Source organism: Echeneis naucrates, chromosome 9 (assembly GCF_900963305.1).
Source record: "Echeneis naucrates chromosome 9, fEcheNa1.1, whole genome shotgun sequence".
Classification (NCBI taxonomy): domain Eukaryota; kingdom Metazoa; phylum Chordata; class Actinopteri; order Carangiformes; family Echeneidae; genus Echeneis; species Echeneis naucrates.
Window position 1 is genome coordinate 3,752,463 of NC_042519.1, and position 11,569 is coordinate 3,764,031.

General features: G+C 39.7%; 1 protein-coding gene across 1 annotated transcript; it reads left to right on the forward strand.

The window, feature by feature from the left end:
- Positions 1–826: 826 nt before the first annotated feature.
- adora2aa (adenosine A2a receptor a) lies at positions 827–9,513 on the forward strand. The gene is made up of 3 exons (XM_029510999.1): positions 827–961; positions 5,171–5,842; positions 7,653–9,513. Exons 2-3 carry the CDS (start codon positions 5,505–5,507, stop codon positions 8,596–8,598), a joined length of 1,284 nt encoding a protein of 427 aa, XP_029366859.1. The 5' UTR covers positions 827–961; positions 5,171–5,504; the 3' UTR covers positions 8,599–9,513.
- Positions 9,514–11,569: the final 2,056 nt, after the last annotated feature.

The following is an 11,569-nucleotide window of genomic DNA, read 5'->3' on the forward strand; positions in this document are numbered from 1 at the left end:
TCCTGTTGGAGGTAATACGACGGTAAGTGCTCTCGAGAGCGCGGCCTTGAAAGTGACGTCACTCAGACACCAGGTCAGAGAGTCAGAGGGGTGCCGTCCTGGAAAATAGGGCAGCAACTTACCGGAGGAAAGGTAGACTTTAAAGATTTTAAGATAAATAACCATAGATTTTACAAGTTAAACAGACATTCACAAAGTATCGATGGCCAGCTAACGTTACGTAACATACCGGCAGCTTAAGTTAATTGGGCGCTAACGTGGGTAAACTAATTGGTAGCATTAAGCTAATATCTACACGCCATGATGTTTTAACTTCTGACTGAATTTTAAGATGAGGTTGTTCAAACATTTCTCTGAGAAGAGAAAGACAACTGATTCAGATGATGCTAGCCTTTTACTGACTGAATTTTACAGTTTTATTTTATTATTATTTTACTTTCTACATTCAGCCTTTGTCTGACGTTGTATACGATTGAGACGTACAAGTTGTAGTGGTTCTAAGGGGAAAAAGATATTTTCAAGTGGCCAGCCAATAAATAGGTTGCAAAAATTAAATCTGCAGTCAAGTGTCATTTGTTTATGCCGCCACGGCCCCCAAGAGCCTGCCCGACTGCAACTGTTTGATTCATGGGCCTGAAGTGTCACAGCAGATGCTCCAAGCAAACAGTGAATCAGCGGATGGAGCAGGAGAGGAGTCAGACGTACTGTGGGCCCCAGAGTCAGGGAGGGGCGTGTGTTTGTGTGTGAAAGAGAGAGGAAATGCTCTCAGCTGTGGGAAGTCCAGCACCACACAAGTGGAATCATTTCTCCCTGACTGCCAGATTGATTTAACTTGTTCGTGCTTTACAGGGTTTTTTTCTTTTTCTTCTCTTATTCTGATTACACCGATATCCTAAAAGACAAGTTCTGTCGGATGTAAGAGTTTCAAAGCTACACTGTGGCCGTGCATCAAGAAAAAGGGGTAAGTCATTCTTATTTTATTGATAAAAATCAATAAAATTTGGAATTTGAAATTTGGAATATGTTAATGAAGTTAGACGTTAGACACAGTTTTACCATCATTTCAAAGCTCTATGTAATGCTTATGAAGTTGTATATCAACAGTGATCAGCAGATGTAGCTCCACCAGCTGTGGTTCACTTCTGGACACTTCCATATTTGTGTCCTTCCCCTGCACGAACGCCATCAGTATTCTAAGGCAGCATTTAAGATGGGAAATATTTCACTAGTACAGACATATCTCCGAGACAGAATATCTTAAAAAGTGAAATTTAAATATATTCCAGATTTACTACACCTAAAGTGAAAGATTTCCAGCATTTTTTGTTTTTATTTTGTACTTCTGCTTAGAACTTATGGAATTCCAAAAGCCAGTTTCTAGATATAATAAAATAGGCCCATTTAAAAATGTTTTCCTTGGCCTACAATATAGAAATGTTCATGTTCTGAAAAGTATCACTCCCATCAGGAAATACACTGTCCCACAGTTCTTAAAGTGACAGGGTTTTTCTTCACCGTCATAAACAACCTAAGACATCGTCGAACTGTTCAAACAAATGGTGTACAAAATGAAATATATTTTCAATACATTGATAGTAGGCCCTGATGGACTGGTGACCTGTCCACGGTGTGCCCCCCATTCCCCCAATGTGAGCTGGAATTGGCTCCAACACGCCCAGTTACCCAGAAAACGGATAAGACGAAGAAGATGAATGCATGAATGAATGAATGAATGAATGAATGAATGAACATTCATAATAAAGTCGATACAATATCACAAAAATAAACCTTCCTTTGGCTGCACACGACCTGGAGGGAATAAGTTAACCTCAACATGCTTCAAGATATATGCGCTCACAAAAAGTTATTAATCCATCTTGCACCGAGGTGGGAAATCGAACCCCTGACCTTTTTATTGTGGGCCAACCTCCCAGTGGAGGTTTCAACACACCTGCTGCCATCCCACCTTTCCAGGGGACTGCCACAATCAAATTCATCAGAATACAGAATTCAACGTGAATTACAAAATAAAATTACAAAAAATTACATAAATAATATTTCTGGAAGTTAAACCCTCTGTCGGGGCATTATGCTTAATAATTGGTAATTATCTGTATAATTGGGTGATCTTCCACTTGACAATAAATAACACTCAGATTTCAGGTCAGGCAGGTAAAGTCAGAAGAGTGGTCATAATCCTCAAAATCAGATGTACAAAAGTCTTACATTTTAATATTCAATAACAAAAGGAGGGAGGCATTTCAGAGACATTAACAATTTTTGAGGTGTACTTGTATTGTTTTGTGAGGTTTTCCTTTGTGCGGTGTGCAATTTAGGTGAGAGGGTTTCAGCTGTTTATGGGAGAGTATACATTTTTAGCTGTTTTTGTGAAAGGGTTTCAATGTTGTGTTTTAGAGTTTTTCATTTGTTTGTGCTGGAGGTTTTCAGTTTAATGTATGAATGAATTTCGTTTCCCATTTGTGTTTGCTTGGTGATTGGAGGAAATGTCTGTCAGGGCCTCTTAATCGACTGAGTGAGATATCAGTGGCATGTGGATTGTGCTGCAGCATAACTGCACAGCAAGTTAGCCTTCCTCACCTGCTATCAACACAACACAACAGTAAATTGTAAGTGCATAAACTCCCTGTGATGATCGTTTGTTGTTCGACTTCAGCTCAGTTTCAGTTTCTCTGCCTGCTTACTCATCTTCAAACTTCATAAAATGAACCATGAGGGTTCAGCATACAGCATCCTCATCAAACTTTTAGAGAATGAAACAAAACCAATCTCCTGATAAATTGAACAAAGCTGTGACAAGGCATTTAGTAATTAAAGAGGTTATGTTGGTGTTTGATTGAAAACTCGATAAATAAAAAAAAAAACTCAGCCCTTGCTCAGAGCAATATAACTCTCCAGTCAACAATAGAACAGAGGTAAAAACAAAAACTTTCCCATGTCATAAAATTTGGAAACTGTATATTCAGGGAGTCCTGTAACAGGAAAACATTTCAAATGATCTGCTGATGACAAAAAAAAAGAGAAAATGAAAAAATGGAAATATAGCAAAAGTACAACACTTGAAGCACGCACCTTTTATGGAGACAATAAATTTATCAGAATAATTTTATCATGAGTTCATGGAAAGTCCTGCATGGCTATCTGTGTGGGCTGCTAACCCTGTATTGTTGGTAGGGTGTAAGAAGGTCAATTACCATAATTCAATCAGCACAAACAGGAAGCCACTGGAGTTATTCGGTGGCAGGAATTAGCTGCTTTTCACCGAGAGTCCACCAGAGTTTGGATGTGACCACTGCAATATGAAGACAACACAGACGGTGGATACCACCAACTTGGGATTCACTGTCGTTTGGAGAGTGATCATGTTGTAGAGGCTCTAGCATGCGCTGTTTGTAATGTCAGTACTCAGCTAACACAATAATCACATTGCTACCGATGCCTTTTATCCGAGGGCTTAATGTTTGATGCTTGCTCCTCCTTCATGAAAGCATTTGTTTTGTTGGTTAGCTCCAGCAGGGTTGTTGGCAAATTCCCCCAAACTTTAATAGACTTGTAGGTGCATTTTAATCCCTTTTTCGCAAACAATCTCGGTTGTTTATCTGAAAACAAAGATACTCTCAAAGTTCCTGCAGCAGCCAATGTGAACCAAAGTTTGTCCTTATGCAAGACCTCACTGTCTCTTGTTTTATCCTGAATCCCTTGAGCTTCACTGATGTGCTTCATACTTCCATCTCAGGATAGCCTGTTGTTGTTGGATACGGTGGGTCACTGTTTTAGTTTTCAGAGATTCATTATTCCCATTACGCTCCCTGGGGATTTTTGTTCTGTTTGCAATGGTGCTGCATAAAACATTATAACACACTGCAATATAACACCAAAGACAAAAAGAAACCTTATTTGTAAGTCAAACAGAATGAACTTGAAAACTTCCTGATGGCTATCATCCTTGAAATAACAACTCATTTAACCCAAAGGGAAAAGCCTGACCTGAATGGGAGAGCAAAGACCTCTGTGTTCTAGTACAGCTGTTATCTCCTCTTTCTTTATGACCTCAAGGGGCATTCCTTCTGAGAGAATACAGAAAAAAAAAAAAAAGTTGTTAAGCCTTTTATGGCAGATTTCCTGCGGATACCACAGAATCTAACTACAGTGTAAAGACCTGGATCCATTTGTATGCAATTTTACGCTGAAATGAATCTGACAGAAGAATGAAACCTTCCACAGTGTAACTGTGCAAAAGCCATATTTACGAATTCCAAAACAAAACGAGCACCAGCTGTAAAAGGTGGCTTTAAACTAATGTTGAGAGTGGGATTTAATTTGGAATAACTTGACAGCATTTCCTTCTTAATCAGATTGGAGGAAACATTAGCATAGATTTAGAGCTGATGTCTGTGAGCACCTGGCCAATGAAAGTTGGATATGAATTTTTCTTGTCGTTCTCCACCAACTCCCGAGGAAAACATCTGGTTCTTTAGCTATTGAACACTCACAAGCTAAATACGAATGATTGCAAAGTAAGACTTGTGAGGTGCAGCTCTGTCATTTAAGATTGAAGCAGAGCTGGTTCTTGGCAGGATTTGTAAAAATACAGTTTTAATATTAATGAAAGGCGTCTTTTGTGTGACTGATTTGTACTGAGTTGTAAAGGAGGCTCTTCAACCTGCTCTTAAAAACGTGTTTTACAAAGCACTAGGTGCTCAGAAACTAATGTGGACTCTTCGACCCTTCTTGCTGGAAGATTATATCTTTTTCCAATGAGCTTTAAAAGTGAACCATAACAATAACATCTGTGGCTCGAAAACCAAAACAAGTAACAACATTCTAAATATGCTAAATATTATCTTGCCATCCTCTAAAAGTTACCTGTTTGTCATAGCTCTGTGAAAGCCATGGCTCTGTGGAGCATACGGTACCAGTCAAAAGGCTGGACACACTGCCCCATTGAACTGAATAGCAAAGCGTGTCCAAACTTTTGACTGGCAGTGGCCATGGTGGTCACGTAGTGTGTGTGTGTGTGTGTGTATGTGGTGATCCAGTATGTGTAATATCATATATACAGAAGGATTAAATGGAACCACAGTAAATATCTGATTATATATATTTCCTTCACTGAAAAAGTTCCTCTTTGTCTGCACCTTTTTATCTCCAGTGACATAACATTCCAGCAACTTGTGTTGTTGGCATTATCTCAGCCTCTTCAGAAGTTCATGGGAACAAGACACTCAGGGGAAGGACTGAAGGAGCGGTTCCAACAGAGCATCTTTTCTTTCGCCAGGAGACAAGCAGCCGTGTACTATGTGTAGGCATCGGTGGAATGACATTTGTACTGCTCTTGGAAAAACCTGTTGATCAGCTGTTCGAGCTGAGCAGGTGTAGAGGTGCTGCCGTAGCTGTAGGGAATCTGAGAGATGAGGAGGCTGAGCTCACCGGCCGCCAGGCTGCAGCTATGGTTGTTGAGGTGAGGTTTCGTTGTTTGTCTCATCATGCCGGACGACCCTGCCGCCTCCGTCCTCTACATCATCCTGGAGCTGCTGATTGCTGTGTTCTCTGTGCTGGGCAATGTACTGGTCTGCTGGGCCGTGTACCTCAACAGCAACCTGCAGAGCATTACCAACTTTTTTGTGGTCTCGCTGGCGGTGGCTGACATCGCTGTTGGTGTCCTGGCCATTCCCTTTGCCATCGTCATCAGCACCGGCTTCTGCTCCAACTTCTATGGTTGCCTGTTCATCGCGTGCTTTGTCCTGGTTCTCACACAGAGCTCCATCTTCAGTCTGCTGGCCATCGCTATTGACCGCTACATTGCAATCAAGATACCGCTCAGGTCAGTGAACCAGAAAACAGTTAGAAAGAGACACAAAAATGTTTGGTATCACCTTCTGCCACCATTTCTACACAGAAACCAGTTTAGTGGTTTATAATAATATTCGATTGGTTTGCATATCATTTATACTGTCTTAATAATAACTTGTGGGTTGCTAAATTGGGAAAAATTCTTTCTTGAACTAGTACCGTCATGTAATCAACCCATACTTTGCAGACCTGAGAGAATAATAATTGTATTTAAATTTTATTAATGGTCATGAGCATTCATGAATAGATAACCATAGCAAACTCCCACCAAAGATGTTCATCAAAATCTGGCAGCCAAAAAGTAAAAAATTTTAATAATGGATTTATAAAGCTTTATTCAATTAGTTATTAGCTCTTAATTAAGAGATCAAGTTACAGTTTAGAAATGATGATGTATCAGAAAATGGTAACAAAAGTACCGAGACAAAAAAAAGAAAGGACATATGGTGCCTCATTTAATATTTGTAAAGCAAACAGAACACTGAAACTGTTTCTTACTTCTTTAATGTGCCTCTTAGTTTCGTGCAGCAAGAGCTCACAATAAATCTTCGTACTTTATTCCAATCAGTAATGTCCTGACATTTGATAAAGACTTGGCTGAAGAATTTTTTGTCCAGAAATGGCATTTCCCATAAGGCAACGTCCCCCCAGAGCAATAGGACAAATACTGCTCTAATTGCTTATACAGACTGTGTAACCTTTTCATCAGCCCCTGTGAAATCTTATTACATTGCTGTGAAAACATGCTACTCATCAGACAGTTTACTTAGGATGCTAACTTTGATTTAGGATTCAAATGTGCCTAGAAGGCTTTGTCAGCCATTAAATCTATCACTGAATGATGGCAGGGTGAATGTTGACAAAGGGGGGGGGGGGGGGGGGGGGTTCTCATAACTCAAGCTGTCAGCTCCTTTTCCAATTAACTATTAAAACTCAGAGCCCTCCTTGGGGGGGGGGGGGGGGGGGGGGTTGTTTTCACAGTATTAATATTTAACATCTTGAGAATTCAGCGGAATCAAGCCAAATATCTCAGCTGCTCTCCCACACTTGCCATGAGCATCCTCAAAATAGGCTCAGAGGTCTATGACTCATAAAACACTTAATTTATGATTACAATCAGACTTCAAAAGTGAATGCCATTAATCTAACTAAATTTATATCTGGTACTTTTGTGTGTAGTTTGTTAGTAGTGGTTAGAAGTGTTGGTTTGTAATTCTATTGTAATTATACAACAACTAATGATAACTCTTGTGAAAATGAGATGCCAAGCATCCACACTGTAACATCCACTGTGTATATAAATCTGATAACATTTTCATATCTGTGGTTATAATGAAAGCTGGTGGTGAAACGTCAACGTAAACAACAGTGAAATTACAATATTTGCCCTTTGGCTGATAATTGTTAATTGTGAGAAACGTAACAAATAGCTGAAGCAGGTAGGTAGAAATGCAGGATAACAGAAAAATGAAAGAAATCTCACATTCTAATGAATTATTACAATTATTACAGATGAATGTGGGTTTACTATCTGCCTCCTTTTATCTTATGTGTTACAATAAATTCTATTAAGTGTTAACAGACTACTTGATAAAGAAGCTAATAGTCAATCATAAATGCTTTGTGAAGCATTATTGTAGAGTGGCCTGAAAAATACAAGCTTTGTTTCTTGAGATCGTCTTCTAACACCTACAGATAATTTATTAGGGAAAAAGACCTGCAGTTAACTCTGAGGGAATTTTGAACGAGCACAAAGCTGATGTTACCGTCTCCCTTTCCAGGTACAACAGTTTGGTGACAGGCCTCCGTGCTCGATGCATTATTGCCATCTGCTGGGTTTTATCTATCATCATCGGTCTGACCCCAATGATGGGATGGCACAAGCTGCCAGAGAGTAGCAACAGCACCTGCCCGCCTGGCCTGATGAAGTGCCTGTTTGAGGCCGTTGTGGACATGGAGTACATGGTCTACTTCAACTTCTTTGCCTGCGTGCTAATCCCTCTCCTTCTGATGCTGGCCATCTACCTGTGCATCTTCATGGCAGCCTGCCACCAGCTCAAACTGATTGAGGTGAAAGCTGTTCACAGTGAGAAGTCACGTTCCACACTGCAGAAGGAGGTTCAGGCTGCCAAGTCTCTGGCCATTATTGTTGGGTTATTTGCAGTGTGTTGGCTGCCTTTACACATCATCAACTGCTTCACCCTCTTTTGTCCTCAGTGTCCTCGCCCTCCGCTCTGGATCATGTATGTAGCTATCATCCTCTCTCATGCCAACTCTGTGGTCAACCCTTTCATCTACGCCTACCGGATCCGGGAGTTCAGGCAAACCTTTCGTAAAATTATCCAACGCCACATCCTGGGCCAACAGGAGCTGGTGAAGGCTGGCATCAGTCGGCGTAGCTCCGGTCATAACAGCGTCACTAACTCCATCAGACTCAAGGCAAACAGCCTCAGCATTCAACTTTTCACTGAGCAAAGCAGCAGCAGTAGCTGTGAGAGCTCCCTTCACTGCCCCGCTGACATTTCTCCTGTAAGGGGAGGGCTGGTGGCAGTCTCCCACCCTTCTCTGACAGTTGTCATCTCCCACTCTCCCAAGATGGAGCAGTGTTTATTGCAAGCCCCCAGTCAAACACCGATCACAGTGGATAAGTATCTGGATAACTGCGACGATAACAGACAGTATGTGTCACTAAGACAACTTGAATCTCCTCACCTTGACAAACAGTGAAGACACACAGTGACCTTTCAATTCAAATCGGAGTAGAAATGTAAAGGTACTGCTGCGGCACAGAGAGCTTGTGCTATTTTGGAACTGAGCTCCACATGAAGCTTTCCACTTACTTTTATTTTTAAGCGCCACCACTTCATACACATTCTCATTACAAACAAGATCATTAAACGCATTGTCTTCATTTTCATGGATAGACTTCATTAATGAACTTTGACCAGTGAAACTGGGAGATCTCTAAAAACATACTGTAACCAACCTGGGGAAAGAGACTTTCAGGAACATCGCTCATTATTTAACTGTAGAGCATTGAAAACTGAAAGACTTCTCCACAGTGTGTGTTTGCCACAACTGATCTAAATCTGCCTTTGGCTGAAGACAACAGATTCATTATTAGATGATTGATATTGTATTTGATTTCAATTTTCAGGGAGATGGATATTATATGGATATTAACACTTTTATTGGATTTCAACATAAATTATGGCTAGCTGATATGCAGAAAATGTATTATTAATAAAATTACACACACACACACACACACACACACGCACACACATATATATATATATATAAATTACCAGTCAATGTACTTGGCCATTTTGTGAATTTGATTATATTTAAATGAATTGTGCAGCTGTATTGTTAACCACCATTACTTAGACCACTTCTAGCTACATCATGTCTTGTGGCCTTGTAGGGTACACAGTAAAGCAAAGGTCATGATAGTCCTCACTTTCAGCCTCCTCTTGTCTTTCAGGATATAATTTAAGCGTTTTGGCTTCCATTTGCATTCTGAACAGAAATGAATGGGTAAAGATTTTTGTGCTCTTCCTAAATGTATTAAAATTCCAGACAATACCTTCATTGATAGATTTGTTCATGTCCGTGTCATTGTTGTAAAGTTTTGCATTAATTCAGGGGTTAAATATAACTTTTGTTTGCTCAATATGACAATGTGTCTTGATTGTGTGCATATTTGAGTTAAATTCATGATGAATGCTAATTCACGTTGATAATTAATAGTTTGATGAATATTCTAAATGGTCAAGCCCATGGGAGAATTTTTTGTTTATGATGTTTATGATGATGATGAAATCATCCTGTTCAGCTATGACCTTCACCAGGACAGCGTCACAAAGTATTCAATGGTATTCAATGTTTTCAAACTTTTAATGTAACTGCACTCAGCATAGGTCACAAGATATTCCAAGTCATTTATCAATTCCTGCAGGAAGACTTCCATACTTTCCATTGGTTTCTTACCAGACAGGGTCATGTTTAATTTCTGATCTGTAGATTCATAGAAGTGAGTCACAGATCTGCTTTCCTCTCTCTGGGAATAGTTAGTTAAAAAATCAAACTATCTTTGGAATTCTTTATTTTCTCAGCTTTCATTAAAATTCCCAGATGAGTTCAGATTACAGGGCCCAGAGTTTACATTTACTTTTTGAAAGCATCCCCTGGGATCTTAAATGTTTTTTAAAGATTCACCACAGAGACCTCCTGATTCCATGTGCTGTGCTGCTGCCTGTGTGGCAGTATATTGCCCCCTCAGTTGTGTCCTTCATATGTATGGTAGTATATATGTATGGTGTATGCATGGTGTTATATATGCATATTATATGTATTAATACTGTAAGCAAAGCTAGATATTTAAAAAAATATACAAAAGTAGAAGCAGATTAGGGTATGTGAAATTGGAAAAGGACAATTTAGAAATAACACTGTGAGTTGTAAGTCTTTGGTGTGGAGGGTCTACTAGTTCAGTATGCTTTACCAGTTAAAACATTTTTTTTTTCTTTATGAAGGGAGGCAAATGGTAACAAGTGAATTATGTTTTCAGCCCAAGAGTATTAAAGTTTGATTTACTAAAAGGCTACAATAACATCAAATGAAGCTTTGCACAATTACAGTCAGGGTCTATCTGAACAATAATCCATTGAAAATGTTGTGTAACCTCTAAAGGAAATGATTTTATCGGGGTATAACCAGTGAGTGGTGAGCTGGGATTGGCTCCATCATCGTCCTAAACCAAGATGTTTAGAGTATTTCATCCTGATGTCTACAATGACACCGTTTCGGGTTGTATATCATTAAGACAGCTCCATTCTTTTTATTTGGTATCTATTTTACCGAATGTTCCCCAAAACCTGCGCAAGTATTTTTGGAAACTTGACAACCATCATTGGGACTTAGCTCTCCGAGTTAATGACGAACTTCAGGAAAACCGACCTGCATCAGATAAAGTGAAATCACAGATTATATAACCTGGGGACCAGCCACTGTGGCTGGACCTCCGATCAAAATAATGGCTCCTTTGAAATAATCCGTATAATCATAAATTAATACTTAGATCATTTTCAAATGTAGACACAAGATGGCACCACCTCCCTCTACTTTGTCAGTGAATCTACTACTTTGATTTACACCATCCATACGTAAACTGTTATGTAAAATAACTTGCCTTGAAATTTAATTACATTTATGCAACAGTTAATTTAACATTTTCTTTACTGGAAAATAAAGCCACAGTGAACTTTCGTGCAAAAGAATATTTCAGTCCAAATCGGGTTTTAGTGTCAACCACCTGAGCTGCCATCTTTGGCAAAAACAAAAATTGTGCTCCTGTCCCCTGAGCGACATTGATTCAAAAAGCTCTTAGCTACTGGTAAACAACATTATACACAATACAAACACAACAGAGTTGTGTGACAAGAGATTGGAAAAACAGTTTACTCACAGAAAAAAAATCACATCTTCGAAAGTACGAACTGTGAAGATTGTTGAGCCAATTTTAGATGATATATGTGATTTCCAAATATTGCCCTCTGCTTTATCATTGGACTTGCTTCGGCGTGTCCAAATGTTGAACCATCTTTGACTTTCCCTCCCTGTCCCCGCGGACACACTCTGTCCCTCCCTGTCCCCCCGGACACACTGTCCCTCCCTGTCCTTCCCTGTCCCCGCG